This window comes from Vipera berus, assembly GCF_964194415.1.
Source record: "Vipera berus genome assembly, chromosome: 2".
Taxonomy (NCBI): Eukaryota; Metazoa; Chordata; class Lepidosauria; order Squamata; family Viperidae; genus Vipera; species Vipera berus.
This window is the reverse complement of record NC_138203.1, coordinates 278,425,041-278,451,576: the sequence shown is the minus strand read 5'-3', so window position 1 is coordinate 278,451,576 and position 26,536 is coordinate 278,425,041. Positions and strand designations below refer to the sequence as shown.

Sequence of the window (26,536 nt, the reverse complement as noted above, 5' to 3'; positions counted from 1 at the left end):
ATGGGCGTGGGGGAGCTCTGCCTAGCGCAGGGGTCTTCAAACTTGGCCCTTTTATGACTTGTGGACTTCAACTCCCAGAATTCCTCAGCCAGCTTTGGGACGCGGTGGCTCAGTGGGTTAGGACGCTGAACTTGTCGATCGGAAGGTCGGCAGTTTGGCGGGTCGAATCCCGAGTGCCGCGTAGCAGAGTGAGCGCCTGTTACTCGTCCCAGCTTCTGCCCACCTAGCAGTTCGAAAGCATGTAAAAATGCAAGTAGAAAAATAGGGACCACTACGGTGGGAAGGTAACAGCGTTCCGTGCGCCTTTGGCGTCTAGTCATGCCGGCCACATGACCACGGAGACGTCCTCGGACAAGCGCTGGCTCTTTGGCTATGAAACGGAGATGAGCACCGGCCCCTAGAGTCGGAAACGACTAGCACGCATGTGCGGGGGAACCTTTACCTTTACCTTTAATATTCTTCCTAGCAGTTGTAAGTACAATTGTAACCTCTTTCTAAAGTTCCATCATGACTCTCTTCTATCTATAATTTGTCACAAACATCTTTAGTTTATTAATATAATCTTAGCGGTGGCTCAAGGGACGCGGTGGCTCAGTGTGTTAGGACGCTGAGCTTGTCGATCAGAAGGTCGGCAGGTTGGCGGGTCAAATCCCGAGTGCCGCGTAGCAGAGTGAGCGCCTGTTACTCGTCCCAGCTTCTGCCAACCTAGCAGTTCGAAAGCACGTAAAAATGCAAGTAGAAAAATAGGGACCACTACAGTGGGAAGGTAACAGCGTTCCGTGCGCCTTTGGCGTCTAGTCATGCCGGCCACATGACCACGGAGACGTCCTCGGACAAGCGCTGGCTCTTTGGCTTTGAAACGGAGATGAGCACCAGCGCCTAGAGTCGGAAACGACTAGCACGCATGTGCGGGGGAACCTTTACCTTTACCTAGCTATCTAAAGCTGAATAGATTTGCCAGCTTGTGATTTCATTTTGCGTTCCTTGGCATTGGTCAACTCTTGTCCTTTTAAAATTTCTCCTTAGGGACTCGAAGCGTTTCACATGGCAAGAAGACCGATGCTTCTAAACTATCCTGTGGCCTGAAATACACTGTGGGGTGTTGATATCCAAAGCAGCCGCTTCAGTGGGTGGGATTCACACATTCAAGCCATCATTGGTGGCAGGAAGAGGACATGGCTTCTGAGCAAAGAGTGGTGATGCCTCTGGGTCTTTTTCAAGAGGTTGGAATTCCACAGGAAGTGAAAGCAGAGCAGGCAGAGTCCATCCTGTTTGAATCAGGGAATGGGAAAGACCTTCCCATCTTGCTCACTGGGAACAGGGAAGAATTCTGGGAAAGAACCGGGGTTGGCTATCCAAATGGACTGCAACAGCCCTGGGAAGGCCAACTGCAGGCTTTCTTGAGAGCGATGGAGTCTTCCCAACGTCGGGCAAGTGGGGAGATGAACCATCCAAGGCTCAGCAGAGATGTCCAGCTGATGGTCAACCGTGACCCGGCAAAAGACCAAGGGGAGGAGGGTGAGGAGGTGAAGCAAGAGATCCAGCCAATCGAACAAGCATTGGGCACCGATCTGGAGCGCCGACGTTTCCGGCAGTTTGGCTACAAGGAGACTGAAGGGCCCCGAGAGGTTTGCCACCAGCTCTGGGAACTTTGCCACCAGTGGTTGAAGCTGGAAAGACACACCAAGGAGCAGATCCTGGAGCTGGTGGTTCTGGAGCAGTTCCTGGCCATCCTTCCAGCAGAAATGCAGAGCTGGGTGAGGCAAGGCAGGCCAGAGAGCTGCCCTCATGCTGTGGTCCTGGCAGAGGGTTTCCTGCTGAGGCAGCAACGTGGAGCAAAACAGGTGGAGCAGGTAAGAGGATGGGTGGTTAAGCCTGAGAGTCAGGGTGGTGGATTGGGACTGGGGGATCTTCCATTCGGGTCGACTTCCATTCCCCTAATCCACACTTGGGAATACTGCATCCAGCTTTGGTCGCCACAATGTAAAAAAGGTGTTGAGACTCTGGAAAGAGTGCAGAGGAGAGCAACAAAGATAATCGGGACTGGAGGCTAAAACATACAAGGAACGTTGCTGGAATTGGGTATGTCTAGTTTAATGAAGAGACGGGCGAGGGGGGACGTGATAGCAGTCTTCCAATATCTCAGGGGCTGCCACAAAGAAGAGGGAGTCAAGCTATTCTCCAAAGCACCTGGAGAGCAGGACAAGAAGCAATGGGTGGAAACCAATCAAGGAGAGAAGCAATCTGGAACTAAGGAGAAATTACCTGAGAGAACGATTAACCAGTGGAATAACCTGCCTCCAGAAGTTGTGGTGCTCCATCAGGGAAGGCTTTTAAGAAGAGATTGGGCAACCATTTGTCTGAAATGGCAGAGGGTTTCCTGCCTCAGCAGAGGGTTGGACTAGAAGACCTCTAAGGCAGAGGTCCCCAATCTTTTGGGCACCAGGGACCGGTTACAAGAGAGATTTTTCCGCGGACCGGAGGGGGCGTGGTTTTGTGTGCTTCCTGCATCCTGCAGATGGGGCTTTGCTTGTTTGTGCGGCCCAGTTGCTGGCATGCTGCGGCCCGGTACCAGTCCACGGACCGGGGGTTGGGGACCCCTGCTCTAAGGTCCCTTCCAATTCTGTTATTCTGTGATTCCCTAGCCCACAGGTCTGCAACCCGCGGCTCCGGAGCCGCATGCGGCTGTTTCAGCCGTCTCCTGCGGCTCCCAGTCCTCTGCCATGTGCAGTCCAAAAAAAAAGTTCAACCAATCAATTCAAATATGCAGGGTAGGTGCATATCTCGCCTTGGCTCCACTCTTCAGTTCAAACCCTGTTCTGGGCATGCGCGCATGTATGCACATGTGCACACATTTATTGTGGCTCCCAGTTTTTCCTTTTGTGAGGGAACTGGTTCCGAGTGGCTCTTTCACTGTTTCAGGTTGCTGACCCCTGCTCTAGCCCTTAGGGTCCTTGGTGCTTTCTGATCTTGGTTGTTTTCTTGCAGACCTTTCGTTACCCAAACTACGTAACATCATCAGTGCTAGTCACTGGTGATGATGTGTGAACTTCAGCTCCCAGAATTCCCCATCCAACACAGCTGGGGAACAGGATGGGGGAAAGAACAGAAGTGCACCTTCTGATTGAATGATTGTCCCCCCCTCCCCCATGGACTAATAATAATAATAATAATAATAATAATAATAATAATAATAATAATAATAATAATAATAATAATAATAATAATAAGAAGAAGAAGAAGAAGAAGAAGAAGAAGAAGAAGAAGAAGAAGAAGAAGAAGAAGAAGAAGAAGAAGAAGAAGAAGAAGAAGAAGTTGGAAGGGACCTTGGAGGTCATCTAGTCCAACCCCCTGCTCAGGCAGGAAACCCTATACCATTTCAGACAAGTGGCTGGCCAGTCTCTTCTTAAAAACGTCCAGTGTTGGAGCATTCACCACTTCTGGAGGCAGGTTGTTCCACTGGTTAATTGTTCTAACTGTCAGGAAGTTTCTCCTTAGTTCTAGGTTGCTTCTCTCCTTGACTAGTTTCCATCCGTTGCTTCTTGTCCTGCTTTCAGGGGCTTTGGAGAATAGCTTGGCTCCCTCTTCTTTGGGGCAGCCCCTGAGATATTGGAACACTGCTATCATGCCACCCCTCACCCTTCTCTTCATTAAACTACACATACCCAATTCCAGCAACCGTTCCCTATATGTTTTAGTTCCCTATATGTTTTAGACTTCAAGTCTTTGCAGGGATCTTTGAATAATCAATCTTTTCTTCTGTCCTTGTGTGCCTGAAATCTTTTCCTAGAATCCCCATACAGCCCTTTGTCTCCTGTGTCTGCAAACCATTTCTCCCAAACTCCCTATCTCTTGGGACAGCCTCACATGCCACATATTTTTTTTGCAATTTGTAAACCATCCAGAAACATCACCCTGTCAACAAAAGTGCGTATAGTCAAGGCTATGGTCTTCCCAGTTGCAATGTATGGCAGTGAAAGCTGGACCATAAGAAAGGCTGAGCGCCAAAGAATCGAGGCCTTTGAACTCTGGTGCTGGAGAAGACTCCTGCGAGTCCCTTGGACTGCAAGGCGATCAAACCGGTCAGTCCTAGAGGAGATCAACCCTGACTGCTCTTTAGAAGGCCATATCCTGAAGGTGAAACTCAAATCCTTTGGCCACCTAATGAAAAGGAAGGACTCACTGGAGAAGAGCCTCATGCTGGGAAAGATTGAGGGCAAGAGAAGAAGGGGACGACAGAGAATGAGGTGGCTGGATGGAGTCGCTGAAGCAGTAGGCGTGAGCCCTAAATGGACTCCAGAAGATGGTAGAGGACAGGAAGGCCTGGAGGAACGTTGTCCATGGGATCGTGATGGGTCGGACACGACTTCGCAGCTAACAACAACAAACCATCCAGAGTTGCTGGGAATCGGGCAGCATATCAATTTAACAAAATAATAATTTATCCTTCTTGGTCGCAGTCAGCCAGATGTTTAGGCTGGATTTGGCATCTCTGTCCACCTATTGCTGGGGTCCACCTGGCTGGCTGAGGAATTCTGGGAGTTGAAGTCCACAAGTCTTAAAGTTGCCAAGTTTGAAGACCCCTGCCCTATTGAGTCCTTCCCAAGGACCCCGGGATAGGCAGATGTTGTGGTTTGATGGGGATAAAGCTCTCCTTGCAGGATATAAGCTGTTACAAGCAAAGCTTCCTTTTGCAATTGACTGATGGGAATGTTTAGGTAGCACTCCAGATGTTTGGGGATTTGCACCCAAGGCGCCTCTTGCTATCAGAATTATCTTTGCTTTCTTTCTACTTCACTTTGCTGGTCTTTATATTTTGTGTTTTTCTCCAGTATAACTTATTAATACCGTATGATTTATAGTTTTATGTGTACTATATAATTTAGACTGCATAATTTGTAATCATTTACACTATATTATTCTTTGCATCTGGTTCTCCTCGCTTTCCTCTTTTGCTTGGTGCCTCGCTTTACAAAAAGTCCTTAATTGAAAGCCGGTAGAAATCTTTGCTTGTCTCTCCTTTGAATTCAGGTGGGTTTCCGCAAAAGTGGTGCTGGATCCCCTGAACTGAGAATCTTCCCTTGCAGTGAACGGCAGAAGCCTCCCTTCGTGGAGATCAAACAAGAGGTGGACAAGGAATCACACTTGCCGTTAGGTAAGGATCGTTTGGGATGGTATCCCCACCCTCCTGTTGGGGTTTTAGTGGATCCCAAGCAGCGGGGTCTCCCAATGGTAGGAGATGACTGCTCAGAAGGGCCCCCCCCCATCTGTCTTGATTGCTACAGGATGACAAGGCTAGGGAGATGGACTAGTGTAGAGGTAGGCCACCTCGGCTCTTTTATGACTCGTGGACTTCAACTCCCAGAATTCCTGAGCCAGCATGGCTCAGCTTGGAAACCTCTCCCTTTCACCTCAGCATAGCTGACTCAGGAATTCTGGGAGTTGAAGTCCACAAGTCATAAAGCAGCCATAGTTCCCCCATGTTGGCTCAGGAATTGTGGGAGTTGAAGTCTACAAGTCATAAACGGCCCAGGTTTGAAGACCCCTGGTTTAGTGAGTAGGCCAGGGGTAGGCAACCTCGGCTCTTTTATGACTCGTGGACTTCAACTCCCAGAATTCCTGAGCCAGCATGGCTCAGCTTGGAAACCTCTCCCTTTCCCCTCAGCATAGCTGACTCAGGAATTCTGGGAGTTGAAGTCCACGAGTCATAAAAGAGCCAAGGTTGCCTACCCCTGGACTAGTGACTAAGAATCAAGATACTAGCCAAATTCTTTGTAGCTTGACTAAATGATCTTTTGGTGTAGACAAGACTGAGAGTGCAGGGATCCTGTCTGCTCTCCAGTGGCTAAGCAGGGTTGGTGATGGAGACCAATAAGAAATCCCCAGTATGGCTAGTCCTTGACTTATGAGGGTTTGCTTGGTGACCATTATGACGGTCTTAGGAAAGCTCAAAATTTTCTTAAAGACTCGTCTCACCCCGGACGTTCTTTTTTTTTTTTTTTGAACTATTACCATCTGGCAGACGGTACAGGATAATAAAAACGACGACAAATAGGCTGAAAAATAGTTTATATCCCATATTAAATACTAATGTATAGTGCCACATTGAGGTGCAATATTGGGGGCGGCGTATTGGTGAATAGAATGTGAAGGATGTGTGTAGATAATGTACGTTTTTATTTGTGGTTTTTACTCGTGTGCAGTGCGCGCTGTGCATAGCGCTTAATTTCGTTGTGAGTTACACAGTGACAATAAAGATAGTCTGTGAGGGACCACCTAAAAGATACTGACAACTTAGATTTGAAGTTTTGAGGGCCGCCTGCCTCTCTCCCCACCCCACCCCCAGTCCGGTGATCACAATTTACCACAGTTTTGCTGAAAGAAGCATTTTTCCAGTTTTCAGCAAACCACACTCGTTTTAGACAATGGGTTCACTCAATGACTGTGGTGCAAAAAAAATAAAAGTCAAATTGGGTCAGTCATGTGCTGACCTCTTTAATGACCAGCATGACTTACAACTGTCATTGATTTACGCTCATAAGTCGAGGACTGCTTTGGAGGAGATATTAAAAAAAAAACATTGTGGAAGAAGACAACGGCAGATATTCTGTTGCCAAGAAAACAACACAGAGGCATCTCTGTAATCGCAGAAGCTGATCCTGCTCCCTGCTTTAACTAAGGATTTCTCCTAGCCCACCATTTTTTTTTTTTGGTCTCCTGGTGGTTTCATTAAAGGTAAAGTAAAGGTAAAGGTTCCCCCGCACATGCGTGCTAGTCGTTTCCGACTCTAGGGGCCGGTGCTCATCTCCGTTTCAAAGCCGAAGAGCCAGCGCTTGCCCGAGGACGTCTCCATGGTCATGTGGCCGGCATGACTGGACGCCAAAGGCGCATGGAACGCTGTTACTGTGAGGTGTTCTCACAATGAATTGTTAAAGGAGCTCCCAAGCAAAGGCATCACGCAGAGATGCAATCATATTAGTTTTATTCAAGATAGATCAAAGAGAAAGAAATACTTGGCATGAAAGCATTCATGCCTGCATGTGAGAGAGAAATAAAATAAAACAAAACAAGCTAGGATTACATGACTAAAATAGAGGTTAGGAGTAGAGATAGAACTGGAGATTGGAAAAAGGAGAACAAAGAGCAGCCCCTCGTGCAGAGGTATTTATGGGGGGTCTTGGCCCCTCCTTGACCATAAAACTCTCTCGCCAATGGGGCTGTGGGTCTGGGACCCTTGGCTCATCAGTGGAAGCAAAGAAACCTCTTTGCCTCCATCTGATGACCCTTTTGGGGAACTGCCAATGGCTGGCACTAAACATCTAACAATTCCCCTTCTTGCCAGCCAATGACAGGGACCAGTGAATGTATGTACGGGGCGAGCAGGTGTCATAGACATGCATGAAAACATTCAGAAGGCCAAACACAAACGCTTACACAGAAGGTTGTGCCGGTCAACGGGAACAGGCTTGGTAAACAGATCAGCTATCTGGTCAGCTGTATTACAGTGCTCTACATGTATAAAACCCTCTTTCGCAAGCTGCCTGACATTTTTATAGCGTATGTCTATGTGGCGAGATCTGGAGCCTACTGCATAAGCCTCCGAGATTGCAATTGCGGCAGTGTTGTCCTCTAGAATTTGGATGGGCAGAGGGGGAGATGCCCAGATGTTTGTTATCAGCTCATTGAACCAAGTCAAATCATTGGCCGTGTCTGACAGACTAGCAAATTCAGCCTCGGCCGTGGAGCAAGAAATAAATTTTTGCTGCCTAACATGCCAATGTATTGGGCAGCCATTTAGCAATATGAGGAAACCAGAAGTGCTCCGTCTACTTTTGGAGTCGCCAGCCCAGTCTGCGTCTGAGTAAGCGGAGAGCTGGGCCGTCTTCCCCTTCTCTGGTTCTAGCATGAGAAGAGCATCAGCTGTGCCCTTTAGGTATCTGAGCACCCTTTTGACAGCAGTCCAGTGGAATTCCTTTGGGTGTTCCACGTGCCTGGACAATAGATTCACAGCTAAAGCTATGTCAGGTCTGCTCCAATTGCTGATGTATAGCAAGGAGCCAATCACAGATCTGTAGAGCGTGTTATCTGTGAACTCAGGACCGTCCTTATGGGTGTGGTTGTAAAAGTTGCTTTGCATTGGGCTATGCGTAGGATTGGATTCTGTCATTTTGCATTTGGCCAGTAATTCCTCTATCTTTTCTTTTTGTGATAGAGCGAACCCCCCTTTAGTGGCCAAAATATGCACGCCCAAGTACTTGTCAACCCGCCCCAAAGACTTCAGAGTAAACTTTTCTTCCAGGGCCTTGGCAAATTCATCACACCTTTCCTTGTTAGGCCCTACATATAATAGGTCGTCCACATAAACTAACACTCGTTCTGTGGTACCTTTGGAATTGCGTGTGAAAACACATTGATCTGCATGAGATTCTGAGAAACCAACTCGTTCTAAACTCTTTCTAAGACAGTCATACCATAATTTCCCTGACTGCTTAAGACCATATAACCCTTTGTGAAGCAACCATGTATTTCCCCCTTCTTGCTGGTAGCCAGGAGGAGCCTTCACGTAGATCTGCCGGTCCAAGTTGGCGTGGAGGTAAGCCGTCTGGATGTCAAATTGGAAGACTTCTTCTCCCAGAGCGGCTGCAGTCACGAGGGCGGCCTTGACGCTCTCTGCCCGGACGGTTGGAGAGTAAGTCTCCGAGTAGTCCTCCATATAACGTTGAGCAAAGCCCTGGGCTACCAAACGGGCCTTGTATAGGTAGAGGCCATTGGCAAGTGGTTTGGCCTTGTAAACCCACCTTGTGCCAATGACTTTCCTCTCCTTTGGGGGTTGCTGGGGGGTGAAGACCTTGAGTTGTTTTAAGCTCTGCATTTCCTTCTCCATCGCGAGCTGCCATCTCTCCTGCTCCTCGATGGGCAGCTCCTGGATGTCAGAGAAGGATTTTGGGGTGACCACAACGCTGTTGACAGACGCGATGTGGCCAATGTCAATTCTCTTTGGCGGGACCCCCTTGTTGGACCGCTTTGACCTCCTTACCTTCTGCCACTCACCGCTCTTTTCTTCCGCGGGTTTCTGAGGTGTCGCTGGGGGTGAAGACGGTGTGTCTTCCTCCATGGGACTGGACGCATCTTCGTCTTGTTCCTCACTTTCGTCGGTGGCAGGGTACGAGGTCGCCTCTGGTGATGTCGCGGTCGGGGTGTCCTTGCTGGGTCGGTTGGCATATGGGCTCAGATCATTTGAGTGGATCTGAGTCCAATTGGAGTCCTCTTCGAAAGAGGCAGATTGGGAAGTCACAGGCCTGCCCCCTTCTCCCAGGAAACGATAGGCCTTGGAGCCAGGAGCATAGCCCAAGAACCTTAGTCTCTGGGAAACAGATCTCCCCTTCTTCCGCAGCTGCTTGGGGATGTGTACCCATGCATAGGAGCCAAACACACGCAAATGTGCCAGATTTGGTTTCCTACCGTGAACCAGGAAATATGGGGTCTGGTTCACGACACTGCTCCAGGTGCGGTTTAAAGTGTAATTGGCATAATGAATTGCCTCCCCCCAGTATGACTCTGCGACACCCGCGTCTGCAATCAGACTACGCATCATGGTTTGCAGGATTCCATTCCTTTTCTCAGCTACACCATTTTGCGACGGGGTGAACGGTGCAGTTAGAAAATGGCGGATGCCCTTACGCCTTACCCAGTCCTGGAACTTCTGAGACATGAACTCAGCCCCACGATCGCTCTGCAACTGTGCGATCTTGGTCTTGTACTGAGTCTCTACGAAGTTGTACAGCGACTTTATGGCGTCAAAGGCTTCAGATTTCTCTGTGAGAGTATACACGTGACCGTAACGTGAAAAATCATCAACGGCAGTGAGAAAATACCTTTTCTTTCCTAGGGATGGTGTAAAAGGCCCAACCAAATCAACATGTACTAGTTGGTAAGGGTGTTGAGTCTTACGGGATGACACCTTTGATATAGGAGCAGCCTTCCTCTTTGTTTTCTTGCAAATGGCACAGTCCAGAAACACGTCACAGTCCTTGAGCTGGACTCCCTCAGCAAATTCTCCCATCTTTTTAACTACAGGGAAGCTTGCATGACCCAGCCTTCTGTGCAATAAGTGGGCGCACTTATCGTGAATTGGCTTCCCTATTGACACTCTCTTGGCTCTGGTTGCTTTGAGTGGTGCTGCAGGTGCCTGCTGAGATTCAGGCTTCTTGCCCACACTGCCCTTGGAAAGCCTTGGGGCAGGTTGTGGTGCCTTGGGAGAAAAATATGGCAAGCCATTTATTATTGTAATATTTCCAATGACCTTCTGGTCTCGGGTGACATGACCTCCCCCCTTGCGAAATAGGACTTCCACTTTGTCATCGTCACACAATTTGGTGATGCTCAAAAGGTTGTTGGCTATAGAAGGGGCGTGCAAGACACCCTCAACTTTGCCAAGTCCAGGTAGAGAAACAAAACCCTCCCCAACAATTGGAGCAGTGTCACCGTTTGCAACCTTGACAGATGAGTTAATTTTCTTTAACCTTTTAAAACCTTGACTCATATTAGTAATGTGAGAAGAAGCTCCAGAGTCCAGTAACCATAAGTCAGTGGAGCTATCAGCCCTTGTTGTGGGGGTGAGGGAACAAGTATGCAGTGAATTTCCTTTGCCCCTGCCACGCCCCTTTCCTCCCCCTTTGCTTCTTACTTGATTGGGACCACGTTTAGGGGCTTGATGTTGATGGGGGCAGTCTTTCTTGAGGTGCTCCTCAGAGCCACAGATGAAACATTTAAGCAGAGCATTAATTTGCTCTGAGTTGTGGCGCCCCCTTCTGGCTTGCTGAGTGGTGACTCTAGCGTATTCTCCAGCATTTCTCCTTCTCCGATCTTCTTCGATCAGTCTCCCTGTGAGGTAGGACAGATTTATGTCTTCCCTCTTGACCGCTTCGAGTGAAACAATGAAATTGCTCCAACTCCTGTCTAGAGAAGTAAAAATTATGGAGAGCATGCTCACATCAGACACAGGAAAATCTCTGGAAATCAATTCTGCCCTGAGTGCCTTTAATTTTGCAAGATGTTCAGGCATGCTGGCACCAAACTTCAGTTTGGTTGTATAAAGCTCAGTTGTATATCTGGTGATGGAACCAATGGTATTGCTGTTGAATAAATTGTATAACAGTTTCCAGACCTCAGCAGCTCTGAGACCAGCTGGAATGCTTGGGAACAAGTTATTGTCCAGAGAACTGAGTAGAGCAGAATAAGCCTGCAAGTGTCGCAGCTCTTCTTGACGTCCCCATGGGGGAGGGGGGGTTCCGAACCATTTGTAGAATCCCATTCTTTAAGAGATGTAGCTGTATATCTTTACTCCAACTGCTATAATTCTCCCCATCCAGCTGTAGTTTTTTAAAATCATTTGGCAAATTTGTTGCAGGAATATAGTCCTTATCAGACCCACTTTCAAAAATTTTTGATATGTCCATTGATGTAAAAGGAAGCGGAAAAATGCTTAAGTCTGAAGTGAGTCCTTCAGTGAAAGGGTTCCCTCTAGTGGTCGAGGAGGGAATCCTTTCTTGATTACTTATTGACTCCAGGTGGGCGTGCCCGGGAACCACGTGACCCGGGGGAGGGCGTTGTTCAGGGTTTCTCCCTTCTTCCCATGAGGCATTGGGGGGGCGGAGCCCAGATTTGCCGGCCGGCATCCCTTTCTTGTTGCTGCAAGCACATGGATTTTCATCATTGTCTGTTTTTCTTTGCCCTCGCTGGTCATGAAGACCTGAAGAGAAGGTGGGAGGCCTCGGGGGTTGATTGTTGGGAGGCTGCAGGCTGGATTCCCCCCGGCAGTTGGGCCCTGGGGAGAGGATGGGAGGCCTTGGAGGGGGGGTGGGCACCCCCGACGTCTGCTTGGCCGCTGTCTTGCTAGCCTCTAAGGCAGTGGCCAGAGCTTGCATTGCTGTCTGGAGAGCCGTTGTAACAGTTTTGGCTGGGCAGATCTCATTGCTATCATAGCATTTTAGGCTTTGTGGGGGGGAGAAATCAGGAATATACATGCTGTCTTGCTCGGAAGCCAGGGATTGCATGTCATTTCTGCTGTATGCCAGGGACTGCAGGCTATTCTGGTTGGAAGCCACGGATTGCTGGCTTTCCAGACTTAAAGAAATCAAGTCTTTGTTAGATATAGTGGGGGCCGCCATCTTGTTTCCTGTGCCAGACCACGTGGGCGGAGCCATCTTGTTTCCGCTTGCCCCAGGAAGCTGTAGCTCACAGCTGGGGGGGCGGGTTCGCGCCAAAAGCCTTGGGGTCCCGGGGTCACTAAGGGAGGCGGGCGCCATATTTGGGGGCCTCGTGGTCTCTAGGGAGAGGCTCACCAGGGGTTCTGAGGCTTTCTGAGCTGTTCCCTGGGCTGCCCCTCCCTCCTCCTGCATTGCAAGGATCTCTTTAAGCAGCTCTTCACGTTCCTGTGCAGTCAGTTTACTCACGCGGCGTTTGGTCTCAGCCAGGTCCGTCTCTGCAGCATCTGAGCAGCCTTGGACAGTCTGTAATCCTTCTATGCTCTCCTCTGTGGCGTTCAGTTGTAGAGAGGCATGTGAAGGGGTCCTAGACGCTCTGCTGGATCCTCTGACGGGATGAAGGCCATTTGTGCTTTCATCTGCAGCTGAGGTTGCTTCAGGGACTGAAGTCTTGGATGTAGGCAGGGAGGCTGTCTTCGATCGATGACTCCTGGTCACGATAGTAGAAGTCCTGCCATCTGTTATAAATGGATTGGAGCCGGGTCCTCCAGACATCTTATTGGTTAGTTCCTGGCTGGCTTGGAAGCTTTCCTTTAAACCATCCTCTGCTACCAACTTGTGAGGTGTTCTCACAATGAATCGTTAAAGGAGCTCCCAAGCAAAGGCATCACGCAGAGATGCAATCATATTAGTTTTATTCAAGATAGATCAAAGAGAAAGAAATACTTGGCATGAAAGCATTCATGCCTGCATGTGAGAGAGAAATAAAATAAAACAAAACAAGCTAGGATTACATGACTAAAATAGAGGTTAGGAGTAGAGATAGAACTGGAGATTGGAAAAAGGAGAACAAAGAGCAGCCCCTCGTGCAGAGGTATTTATGGGGGGTCTTGGCCCCTCCTTGACCATAAAACTCTCTCGCCAATGGGGCTGTGGGTCTGGGACCCTTGGCTCATCAGTGGAAGCAAAGAAACCTCTTTGCCTCCATCTGATGACCCTTTTGGGGAACTGCCAATGGCTGGCACTAAACATCTAACAGTTACCTTCCCACCGGAGTGGTCCCTATTTTTCTACTTGCATTTTTACGTGCTTTCGAACTGCTAGGTTGGCAGAAGCTGGGACAAGTAACAGGCGCTCACTCTGCTACGCGGCACTCGGGATTCGACCTGCCAAACTGTCGACCTTCTGATCGACAAGCTCAGCGTCCTAACCCACTGAGCCACCGCGTCCCTTGTGGTTTCATTAGTGCTATTTAAAATGTATTAATATTCACTTTGGCGGCAATGTTTGGAGCAGGAATCTTAACATGGAGTCAGGAAGTCAGAGTTTTCTATTTTGATACACCCAGGGATACTGATGTTCACTCTGGACGGCTGCAAAACTAATAAAAGGAATTTTAATAAAGGAGAACATGTGTAGCTCAGGGATGAAATGAGGGGCCCTTGGTGCTCTCTGAGCTTGGATGTTTTCTTGCAGACGTTTCATTACCCAAACTAGGTTACCATCATCACAGTGCCCCGCTATCATTATCAAACCACGTTTGGGTAATCACAGTGATCATTAGTTTGGGTAATGAAAGGTCTGCAAGAAAACAAGCAAGCTCAGAGAGCAAAGGAGCCTTGCAAAGGAAGTTTGCATAAATGCAAAATGCAGTTATGCTCAAATACTATAATCAGAATATTAAAAATAACAAATCTATAATACTGTAACATCTTGCCAGCAGATGTGAGATCGGCCCCCACCCTTTTGGCTTTCCGAAAGAGCCTTAAAAACTGGCTCTGCCAGTTGGCTTGGGGCCCTGATGAGGGTACTCTGTGAAAGAGGTCTGCAAACTTGGTCCTTTTATACCTTGTGGACTTCAACTCCCAGAATTCCTCAGCCAGGCACGCGTGCCTGGCTGAGGAATTCTGGGAGTTGAAGTCCACAAGGCATAAAAGGGCCAAGTTTGAAGACCCCTGCTCTATGATGTGAGTGGAATATTCATACTGTCATCCTATTATGTTCTTCATGGTCTTGATTTTTTAGTCTTTTTCTAATTCTTCTTAATTTTAATCTCATATTTACGATTTTATCATACTAGTGTAAGCCATTCATAGTTGCTCTGGAAAGTGAGATGTGTGGTATATACATTCAGTGTGAATAAATAACAGTGCTAGATGAATTTCTTTACTAGTCCAATAGATCGGTAACAAAACCTAAATTTTAGTTAGATGTTAGTGAAAATAAAGTTTGATTTCCCCCCCCCCTCTATCCTCCCTGTAAACTGTGTAGTGCCGAGAAATCAGTGGGCCTACTGTATTCCTGTCATTGGGTGATCGAAGTGTACAATAAATCTAAACATTTTTATTTTATTTTTTTTAAAAGGGAGAAACGTCACGACATCAAAACCCAGTGCTACTTCAGGGTGATTCTGGGGTAGATTGGCAGATCTCTGTCCAGAGATTAGCGTCCCAAATGGAAAAATGGCAGCTCAGATTTTGTAACTCAGGGTTGAATCTGTGGCATTGGTGCCCTCTGAGCTTGGTTGTTTTCTTGCAGACGTTTCATTACCCAAACTAGGTAACCTCTTCAGTGCCAGCTACCTAGTTTAGCTTAATTTGGAAGATCATCTAACAGCTTAATTTGGAAGATCATCTAACAGCTTAATTTGGAAGATCATCTAACGGCCATGACCAGGGGGGGCCTTCGCACAGGTTCGCCTAGTGCGCCAGTTGCGCCCCTTTTTGGACCGAGATGCCCTATGCACGGTTACCCACGCCATCGTCACTTCTCGCCTGGATTACTGCAATGCTCTTTACATGGGGCTGCCCTTGAAGAGCACCCGGAGGCTTCAACTGGTGCAAAATGCGGCCGTGCGGGTGCTTATGGGAGTATCTCTGTACTCCCATGTTACACCACTCCTGCGCGAGCTGCATTGGCTTCCGGTTGCCCTCCGAGTGCGATTCAAGGTGCTGGTAATAACCTTTAAAGCCATACATGGCTTAGGCCCGGGGTACTTGCGAGACCACCTGCTGTCATTGTCAACCTCCCATCGCCCGGTTCGCTCCCACAGAGTCGGCCTCCTCAGGGTGCCGTTGGCCAGGCAGTGCCGGCTGGTGACCCCCAAGGGGAGAGCCTTCTCTGTGGGCGCGCCAACCCTCTGGAATGAACTGCCTCCAGAGCTGCAGACGACCCCTGACCTTCGGTCCTTCCGCCGCGACCTGAATACCTGGTTGTTCCAACAAGCGGGCCTGGACTGACTACTGTTTTTAATTAGGCTTTTTACTGGGTTAAATTGTCTCGTAATTTTGCATGTATTGTTTAATTCTCTTTTAAATTTTTTACTCTATGTTTTTAAATTTTTATGGTTGTCAGCTGCCCTGAGTCCTCAGGGAGAAGGGCGGCATATAAATTTAATAATAAAAACAACCAGGTTCAGAGAACACCAAGCACCCTTCCATTCAGATTTTCACCATAGAGTTCCCTCTTTATTCTAGGAGATGCGGAAGAGGAAAGCAAATTGGGGAAGAAGAACTCCAAAACTCCCGGAAGAGCTGAGCCAAACCATCTGAAGCAAGATGGTGCCGCTATAAGCCCAACAGAAACTTACCTTGAAAAAGATCTGGACCAGTTCATCAATTCCCAGGGACGGTATGTTGAGTTGGATAGTGGCACATCTCAGCTAACAACCCCTGCAGGCCGAAGACAGAAACCTCTAAGTGAGTGTGAGAAACCTTGTGCGTGCTACAGCAAGGACTTACAAGCCAAGCACAACTTCGGAGCGCACGAGAGAACTCACACGGGCGAAAAGCCATACAAGTGCTCCGTGTGCGGCAAGGCCTTCAGCACGAGGGCGTATCTGGTCACCCACGCCAGGATCCACACGGGCGAGAAGCCCTACCGGTGCTCCGACTGCGGGAAGGGTTTCTGCGACAACTCCAACCTCATAGTCCACAAAAGGACTCACACAGGCGAGCGACCGTACCAGTGCGCCGATTGTGGAAAGAGCTTCCGGGAACGCCCGGTCCTTATTCGGCACCAGCGGATCCACATGGGAGAGAAGCCCTACAAATGCCGAGACTGCGGGAAAGGGTTCAGCCAGAGCTCTGGTCTTTTGGTGCACGAACGCACTCACACCCGAGAGAAGCCGTACACCTGCACCGATTGTGGGAAGGGCTTTGGGGGCAACTCAAACCTGAGGGTGCACATGAGGATCCACACGGGGGAGAAGCCGTACCTGTGCTCTGATTGTGGGAAAATGTTTGGAGACAGATCGCTTCTCGTCAGGCACCAGAACAGCCACCAAGAAGACAAATGTTGATGAAAATCAAAATCTGGATTTGGAGTGCTGGCGAAATCATAAAAAAGATATTCATGCACCCGGCTAACTGGAAAGTTTGTCTGCATAGGGCAGTGTCTGTCATACTGGGGCACTTTAAGATGTGTGGACTTCAAGTGCCAGAACCCCTCAGTCAACATGGCTGGCTGAGGAATTCTGGGAGTTGGAGTCCACGCATCTTAACAGTGGCCAAGGCTGAGAACCACTGGTGTAGTGTACATCTAATGCACATTGTGGACACCGCACCCTAAAATGGACACCAACAAATTTGGGAGTGAATTCTGAGGAAGACTAATAAGATTTGTTGGTGGGAGGGGGGAAAGGCAAGTCCTGTGAAGAACATAGTACATTTAATCTCCAGAAAAGAGGACTGAGGGAGCGTTAAAGTCCTCTGGAGTCTGTGGCCTATATTAAATGTATTATTATTATTATTATTATTATTATTATTATTATTATTATTATTATTATTATTATTATTATTATTATTATTATTATTAATTTTATTTGTATACCGCCCTTCTCCCGAAGGACTCAGGGCGGTGAACAGGGTAAACATATAAAAGTACAAGAATACAAATATTAAAAAAGATTAAACAAGGTGCCCAGTAACTAACAATAAGTTAAGTTAAAATACATTAAAACAATATTAAAATCCAAATGTAAATGTAAATAATAATAATAACTTTTCAGGCATTTGAAAAATAGGGAAACTCTGTGTGTGTGTGTGTGTGTGTGTGTGTGTGTGTGTGTGTAAAATCACTCTAAATATCTGAGTCCCGGGTGTATTCATTTAAAAGATTATGAGAGACTGTTAAAATGCTGTTCCCCGGGATGAAAAAATCTTTATTTAACACTGAGCTTGTGAGGTGTTCTCACAATGAATCGTTAAAGGTGCTTCCAAGCAAAGGCATCACGCAGAGATGCAATCATATTAGATTTATTCATGATAGATCAAAGAGAAAGAAATACTTGGCATGAAAGCATTCATGCCTGCATGTGAGAGAGAAGTAAAATAAAACAAAACAAGCTAGTATTACATGACTAAAATAGAGGTTAGGAGTAGAGATAGAACTGGAACAAAGGAGATAGAAACTAGAAGCTGGAAAATGGAGAACAAAGAGCAGCCCCTCGTGCAGAGGTCTTGGCCCCTCCTTGACCATAAAACACTCTCACCAATGGGGCTGTAGGTCCGAGACCCTTGGCTCATCAGTGGAAGCAAAGAAGCCTCTTTGCCTCCATCTGATGACCCTTTTGGGGAACTGCCAATGGCTGGCACTAAACATCTAACAATTCCCCTTCTTGCCAGCCAATGACAGGGACCAGTGAATGTATGTAAGGGGCGAGCAGGTGTCATAGACATGCATGAAAACATTCAGAAGGCCAAACACAAACGCTTACACAGAAGGTTGTGCCGGTCAATGGGAACAGGCTTGGTAAACAGATCAGCTATCTGGTCAGCTGTATTACAGTGCTCAACATGTATAAAACCCCTTTTGGTGAGCTGCCTGACATTTTTATAGCGTATGTCTATATGGCGAGATCTGGAGCCTACTGCATAAGCCTCCGAGATTGCAATTGCGGCAGTGTTGTCCTCTAGAATTTGGATGGGCAGAGGAGGAGATGCCCAGATGTTTGTTATCAGCTCATTGAACCAAGTCAAATCATTGGCCGTGTCTGACAGACTGGCAAATTCAGCCTCGGCCGTGGAGCAAGAAATAAATTTTTGCTGCCTAACATGCCAATGTATTAGGCAGCCATTTAGCAATATGAGGAAACCAGAAGTGCTCCGTCTACTTTTGGAGTCGCCAGCCCAGTCTGCGTCTGAGTAAGCGGAGAGCTGGGCCGTCTTCCCCTTCTCTGGTTCTAGCATGAGAAGAGCATCAGCTGTGCCCTTTAGGTATCTGAGCACCCTTTTGACAGCAGTCCAGTGGAATTCCTTTGGGTGTTCCACGTGCCTGGACAATAGGTTCACAGCTAAAGCTATGTCAGGTCTGCTCCAATTGCTGATGTATAGCAAGGAGCCAATCACAGATCTGTAAAGCGTGTTATCTGTGAACTCAGGACCGTCCTTATGGGTGTGGTTGTAAAAGTCGCTTTGCATTGGGCTATGCGTAGGATTGGATTCTGTCATTTTGCATTTGGCCAGTAATTCCTCTATCTTTTCTTTTTGAGATAGAGCGAACCCCCCTTTAGTGGCCAAAATATGCACACCCAAGTACTTGTCAACCTGCCCCAAAGACTTCAGAGTAAACTTTTCTTCCAGGGCCTTGGCAAATTCATCACACCTTTCCTTGTTAGGCCCTACATATAATAGGTCGTCCACATAAACTAACACCCGTTCTGTGGTTCCCTTGGAATTGCGTGTGAAAACACATTGATCTGCATGAGATTCTGAGAAACCAACTCGTTCTAAACTCTTTCTAAGACAGTCATACCATAATTTCCCTGACTGCTTAAGACCATATAATCCTTTGTGAAGCAACCATGTATTTCCCCCTTCTTGCTGGTAGCCAGGAGGAGCTCTCACGTAGATCTGCCGGTCCAAGTTGGCGTGGAGGTAAGCCGTCTGGATGTCAAATTGGAAGACTTCTTCTCCCAGAGCGGCTGCAGTCACGAGGGCGGCCTTGACGCTCTCTGCCCGGACGGTTGGAGAGTAAGTCTCCGAGTAGTCCTCCATATAACGCTGAGCGAAGCCCTGGGCTACCAAACGGGCCTTGTATAGGTAGAGGCCATTGGCAAGTGGTTTGGCCTTGTAAACCCATCTTGTGCCAATGACTTTTCTCTCCTTTGGAGGTTGCTGGGGGGTGAAGACCTTGAGTTGTTTTAAGCTCTGCATTTCCTTCTCCATTGCGAGCTGCCATCTCTCCTGCTCCTCGATGGGCAGCTCCTGGATGTCAGAGAAGGATTTTGGGGTGACCACAACGCTGTTGACAGACGCGATGTGGCCAATGTCAATTCTCTTTGGCGGGACCCCTTTGTTGGACCGCTTTGACCTCCTTACCTTCTGCCACTCACCGCTCTTTTCTTCCGCGGGTTTCTGAGGTGTCGCTGGGGGTGAAGACGGCGTGTCTTCTTCCATGGGGCTGGACGCATCTTCGTCTTGTTCCTCACTTTCGTCGGTGGCAGGGTATGTGGTCGTCTCAGGTGATGTCGTTGTCGATGTGCCTCTGCTGGGTCGGTTGGCATATGGGCCCAGATCATTTGAGTGGATCTGGGTCCAATTGGAATCCTCTTCGAAAGAGGCAGATTGAGAAGTCACAGGCCTGCCCCCTTCTCCCAGGAAACGATAGGCCTTGGAGCCAGGAGCATAGCCCAAGAACCTTAGTCTCTGGGAAACAGATCTCCCCTTCTTCCGCAGCTGCTTGGGGATGTGTACCCATGCATAGGAACCAAACACGCGCAAATGTGCCAGATTTGGTTTCCTACCGTGAACCAGGAAATATGGGGTCTGGTTCACAACACTGCTCCAGGTGCGGTTTAAGGTGTAATTAGCGTAATGGACCGCCTCTCCCCAGTATGATTCTGGGACTTTTGCGTCTGCAATCAGACTACGCATCATGGTTTGCAGGATTCCATTCCTTTTCTCAGCTACACCATTTTGCGAAGGCGTGAATGGTGCAGTTAGGAAATGGCGGATGCCCTTACGCCTTACCCAGTCCTGGAACTTCTGAGACATGAACTCAGCCCCGCAATCGCTCTGCAATTGTGCAATCTTGGTCTTGTACTGGGTCTCTACGAAGTTGTACAGTGACTTTATGGCGTCAAAGGCTTCAGATTTTTCTGTGAGGGTATACACGTGACCGTAACGTGAAAAATCATCAACGGCAGTGAGAAAATACTTTTTCTTTCCTAGGGAAGGTGTAAAAGGCCCAACCAAATCAACATGTACTAGTTGGTACGGATATAGAGTCTTACGGGATGACACCTTTGGTATAGGGGCAGCCTTCCTCTTTGTTTTCTTGCAAATGGCACAGTCCAGAAATACGTCACAGTCCTTGAGCTGGACTCCCTCAGCAAATTCTCCCATCTTTTTAACTACAGGGAAGCTTGCATGACCCAGCCTTCTGTGCAATAAGTGGGCGCACATATCATGAATTGGCTTCCCCATTGACACTCTCTTGGCTCTGGTTGCTTTGAGTGGTGCTGTAGGTGCCTGCTGAGATTCAGGCTCCTTGCCCACACTGCCCTTGGAAAGCCTTGGGGCAGGCTGTGGTGGCTTGGGAGAAAAATATGGTAAGCCATTTATTATGGTAATATTTCCAATGACCTTCTGGTCCCGGGTGACATGACCTCCCCCCTTGCGAAATAAGACTTCCACTTTGTCATCGTCACACAATTTGGTGATGCTCAAAAGGTTGTTGGCTATGGAAGGCACGTGCAAGACACCTTCTACTTTTCCAAGTCCAGGTACAGAAACAAAACCCTCCCCAACAACTGAAGCAGTATCACCGTTTGCAACCTTGACAGATGAGGTAATTTTCTTTAACCTTTTAAAACCTTGACTCATATTAGTAATGTGAGAAGAAGCTCCAGAGTCCAGCAACCATAAGTCAGTGGAGCTATCAGCCTTTGTTGTGGGGGTGAGGGAACAAGTATGCAGTGAATTTCCCTTGCCCCTGCCACGCCCCCTTCCTCCCCCTTTGCCTCTTACTTGATTGGGACCACGTTTAGGGGCTTGATGTTGATGGGGGCAGTCTTTCTTGAGATGCTCCTCAGAGCCACAGATGAAACATTTAAGCAGAGCATTAATTTGCTCTGAGTTGTGGCGCCCCCTTCTGGCTTGCTGAGTGGTGACTCTAGCGTATTCTCCAGCATTTCTCCTTCTCCGATCTTCTTCGATCAGTCTCCCTGTGAGGTAGGACAGATTTATGTCTTCCCTCTTGACCGCTTCGAGTGAAACAATGAAATTGCTCCAACTCCTGTCTAGAGAAGTAAAAATTATGGAGAGCATGCTCACATCAGACACAGGAAAATCTCTGGAAATCAATTCTGCCCTGAGTGCCTTTAATTTTGCAAGATGTTCAGGCATGCTGGCACCAAATTTCAGTTTGGTTGTATAGAGCTCAGTTGTATATCTGGTGATGGAACCAATGGTATCGCTGTTGAATAATTTGAATAACAGTTCCCAGACCTGAGCAGCTCTGAGACCAGCTGGGATGCTAGGGAACAAGTTATTGTCCAGGGAACTGAGTAGAGCAGAATAAGCCTGCAAGTGTCGCAGCTCTTCTTGACGTCCCCATGGGGGAGGGGGTGGTTTTCGAACCATTTGTAGAATCCCATTCTTTAAGAGATATAGCTGTATATCTTTACTCCAACTGCTATAATTCTCCCCCCCCAGCTGTAGTTTTTTAAAATCTCTAGGAAGGTCTGTGGCTAGAAACTCGGACCCATATTCAAAAAATTCTGAAACGTCCATTGATGTAAAAGGAAGCGGAAAAATGCTTACTCCTGAAGTGGCTCCTTCAGTGAATCCTTCAGTGAAAGGGGTCCCTCTAGTGGTCGAGGAGGGAATCCTTTCTTGGTTATTTATTGACTCCAGATGGGCGTGCCCGGGAACCATGTGACCCGGGGGAGGGCGTTGTTCAGGGTTTCTCCCTTCTTCCCATGAGGCATTGGGGGGGCGGAGCCCAGATTTACCAGCTCGGACTTGCTTCAATGGATCCTCCCAAGAATTAAAGCCACATGGATTTTTATCATTGCCTGTTTTGCCCTGAGGAGCCCATTGCTGGTCCTGAAGACCTGAAGAGAAGGTGGGAGGCCGCAGGGGTTGATTGTTGGGAGGCTGCAGGCTGGATTCCCCCCGGCAGTTGGGCCCTGGGGAGAGGATGGGAGGCCTTGGGGGGGGTGTGGGCACCCCCGACGTCTGCTTGGCCCCCAGGGCCGTAGTCAGGACTTGGATGGCCGTTTTAATTGCATTTGTATTTGTATTAGTATCGGCTGGGCAGATCTCATCGCCATCATAGCACTTTAGGCTTTGTGGGGGGGAGAAATCAGGAATATGCATGCTGCCTTGCTCGGATGCCAGGAATTGCATGTCATTCAGGCTGGATGCCAGGGACTGCTGGCCTTCCAGACTTAAAGAAATCAAGTCTTTGTTAGATTTAGTGGGGGCCGCCATCTTGTTTCCTGTGCCAGACCACGTGGGCGGAGCCATCTTGTTTCCGCTTGCCCCCGGAAGCTGTAGCTCACGGCTGGGAGGGGGGGTTCGCGCCAAAAGCCCTGGGGTCCCGGGGTCACTAAAGGAGGCAGGCGCCATATTTGGGGGCCTCGTGGTCTCTAGGGAGAGGCTCACCAGGGGTTCTGCTGTTTCCTGGGCTGCCCCCCCCTTCCCTTGCATTGCAAAAATCTCTTTAAGCAGCTCTTCACGTTCCTGTGCAGTCAGTTTACTCACGCGGCGTTTGGTTTCAGCCAGGTCCGTCTCTGCAGCATCTGAGCAATCTTGGACAGTCTGCAAACCTTGTATGCTCTCCTCTGTGGCGTTCAGTTGTAGAGAGGCATGTGAAGGGGTCCTGGACGCTCTGCTGGATCCTCTGACGGAATGAAGGTCATTTGCACTCTCATCTGCAGCTGAGGTTGCCTCAGGGGCTGGGGCTGTTGATTTTGATTGAAGACTCCTGGTGACAATCTGGGATCTGCGGCCATCCATTTCAGTTTCAAATCTTCTGCAAGCTTGGAAGCTTTCCTTTAAACCATCCTCTGCTACCAACTTGTGAGGTGTTCTCACAATGAATCGTTAAAGGTGCTTCCAAGCAAAGGCATCACGCAGAGATGCAATCATATTAGATTTATTCATGATAGATCAAAGAGAAAGAAATACTTGGCATGAAAGCATTCATGCCTGCATGTGAGAGAGAAGTAAAATAAAACAAAACAAGCTAGTATTACATGACTAAAATAGAGGTTAGGAGTAGAGATAGAACTGGAACAAAGGAGATAGAAACTAGAAGCTGGAAAATGGAGAACAAAGAGCAGCCCCTCGTGCAGAGGTATTTATGGGGGTCTTGGCCCCTCCTTGACCATAAAACACTCTCACCAATGGGGCTGTGGGTCTGAGACCCTTGGCTCATCAGTGGAAGCAAAGAAGCCTCTTTGCCTCCATCTGATGACCCTTTTGGGGAACTGCCAATGGCTGGCACTAATCATCTAACAGAGCTTTTGTCAGCAACTGCTGAAGTTTTCAAACTACGAGCCAGCGTCTGTATGTGCTTGTCCCTACGGCTCTCTAGATGCCAGTGATCCGGCCTTTGGGCGCACGACAGATCCATCCATCCTCGCTCTCCCGTGATAGAATGTATCGATCCGCCCTTGCTGGTTGGCATCCGCCTTAGTTCCGCTGCTCTCTCTGCTTGCCCTGTCTGCCGATCTTCTCTGTCTCGTGAACCGTGGTTGTCACGCAAGGAATGGCCGTTCAGTGTTGCTGCAGGACATCTCCTTCTATTGACATATCTGGATGTGCCGTTTGTCATATTTGTCGCTGCTCTCCCCGCTTGCGTCTAAGGAACATGCACACCTCTATCAGGTACTGTATGCATGCCAAATGGGTATTCAGTGGATTTCATCCGACGCTGCTGCCCACACCAAAAACCATGACCAACCAATGATGGACCAACAACGGCCACTTGGGTGACACTACCGTATATCAATGGGGTATCCGAAGCGGCGGCAGGGATACTCGCCTCTCATGGCATCAAAGTGGCGCATAAGCCTAACCAAACCCTGCGAATGAGAATAATGTGCCCCAAAGGCTCCATCCGAAGGCGAAAAGTCATCCGTGATCTACAGAATTAATTGCCCGTGCAATTATATTGGAGAGACCGCGAAACACCTTCAGACAAGGGTCCATGAACATGAATTAGTGGCCAAACGTAAAGAGCAATGGTCTCAGGTCTGGACACACATGAGTGAACACAACCACACATGTAACTTTGCAGGAACTAAGGTCATCGCCCAGGACCCAACAAAGGGTGGCCACCTGCTGAAAGAAGCCTGGCTATCCAACCAGCATTCTATTAACCGACATACAGAATTATTGCCAGCGTATCAAACACTGGACAGGGACGCGGTGGCTCAGTGGGTTAGGATGCTGAGCTTGTCGATCAGATGGACGGCAGTTTGGCGGGTCGAATCCCGAGTGCCACGTAGCAGAGTGAGTGCCTGTTACTCATCCCAGCTTCTGCCAACCTAGCAGTTCGAAAGCACGTAAAAATGCAAGTAGAAAAATAGGGACCACTACGGTGGGAAGGTAACAGCGCTCCGTGTGCCTTTGCCGTCTAGTCATGCCGGCCACATGACCACGGAGACGTCCTCGGACAAGCGCTGGCTCTTTGGCTTTGAAACAGAGATGAGCACCGGCCCCTAGAGTTGTAAACAACTAGCATGCATGTGTGGGGGAACCTTTACCTTTACCTTTATCAAATACTGAGACAACACAAACAGTCACGCAGGGGACTCAAACGGATAAACCATCGACCACCCGTCTCTGAAGCAAACAGAAACATGAAAGGTCTTAGCCACACACTTACAGAGACATCGACATGAGCAGCGTTCCCAGGTATGGTCACGTGTAGCCGAGAACAACCACACATTTGATTCTGCGGGGGCTGAGGTCATCACCCAGGACTCTACGAAAGGGGGCCGCCTATGAAAAGCGTGGCTAATCATGATTCAATCAACTGATGTGGAATTACTACCTCCATACCAAACACTGAGAAGACGTACACCTACGCAAGGAATCAGAGCAGGCAAACCTTCTACCACATTTGTACCGGATGAACAGAAACATGAAAGAGTTGGGTCGCTTACCTATTGAGCGGCAAGGTCCCATCATGAGTGGGGAGATGGAAGCACGGGCAGCACCCATTACAGAATCAAAAGGAAGACAGCAGACCAGCACGATCGGGATGAGACGTGCGGCAAGAGCGTTGTCAGTGGACATGGCTGCGTGGCATTTTGACGGCACTGCCGAAAGGGACGGTAGGGAGAATGATCCGGCAGCACCGCCAAACAGCTGCGCGCTGCGGAATGAACGTGACCAGCGGGCTGGGCAGATCAGGGGAGGGAAAGCGTTACGATCGCGGCAGATTCCAGCTTATATGGTGAAACCGGGATCAATTACGGGAGAGCGAGGGACGGATAGGCCGGTCACGCGCTCCATGACCAGAGCGCTAAATATCGCATAGCTATAAAAGCGAGTTCTTCCAGCCATTTGCTCTTACTTTGATGATGTCAGCAGAGGACTGACGAAAGCTCAGTGATTAAAAACGTTTTTTCTTTATCCCGGAGATCAGTAGCTTTTATTGGATTTTAATGGTGTGTACCTGGGATTCAAGTTTTTAAAACTGTTAAGGATATATATAATTAGGTAAAGGTAAAGGTTCCCCCGCACATGCGTGCTAGTCGTTTCCGACTCTAGGAGCTCATCTCCGTTTCAAAGCCGAAGAGCCAGCGCTTGTCCGAGGACATCTCCGTGGTCATGTGGCCGGCATGACTGGACGCCAAAGGCGCACAGAACGTTGTTACCTTCCCACCGTAGTGGTCCCTATTTTTCTACTTGCATTTTTACATGCTTTCGAACTGCTAGGTTGAGACGAGTGACAGGCGCTCACTCTTTTACGCGGCACTTGGGATTCGACCCGCCAAACTGCCGACCTTCTGATCGACAAGCTCAGCGTCCTAACCCACTGAGCCACCGCGTCCCCATATATAGTTAGGTGACCTTATAAACCTTGAAATATATAAAATTAAATAAACTACAGGGAAATAGATTGAGGTGAGATATATAGAAGAACAGAATGACAGAGTTGGAAGGGAACTTGGAGATCTTCTAGTGCAGGGCTCTTCAAACTTGGCCCTTTTATGAGTTGTGGACTTCAATTCCCAGAATTCCTCAGCCAGTCATAAAAGGGCCAAGTTTGAAGAGCCCTGTTCTAGTCCAATCCCCTGCTCTTGACCCTAGTTGCCATTATAGCCACCTTTATCTGAGACATAGCAGCCTTGAACGCGATATGATTGT

General features: G+C 48.4%; 1 protein-coding gene across 1 annotated transcript; it reads left to right on the top strand.

Annotated features, from left to right (window-relative positions):
• The first annotated feature begins 702 nt into the window (after positions 1 to 702).
• LOC308661193 (uncharacterized protein) lies at positions 703 to 16,949 on the top strand. Its single transcript, XM_081316044.1, has 3 exons — positions 703 to 1,853; positions 5,032 to 5,155; positions 15,683 to 16,949. Exons 1-3 carry the CDS (start codon positions 1,176 to 1,178, stop codon positions 16,504 to 16,506), a joined length of 1,626 nt encoding a protein of 541 aa, XP_081172170.1. The 5' UTR covers positions 703 to 1,175; the 3' UTR covers positions 16,507 to 16,949.
• The last annotated feature ends 9,587 nt before the right edge of the window (positions 16,950 to 26,536 follow it).

Excerpts from the sequence above, each read along its gene's own strand:
- LOC308661193 (XM_081316044.1), top strand. The coding sequence starts at position 1,176 with ATGGCTTCTGAGCAAAGAGTGGTGATGCCTCTGGGTCTTTTTCAAGAG. Across the intron at positions 1,854-5,031 it reads GAGCAAAACAGGTGGAGCAG|GTGGGTTTCCGCAAAAGTGG; the intron begins GTAAGAGGATGG and ends CTTTGAATTCAG. Across the intron at positions 5,156-15,682 it reads GGAATCACACTTGCCGTTAG|GAGATGCGGAAGAGGAAAGC; the intron begins GTAAGGATCGTT and ends TCTTTATTCTAG.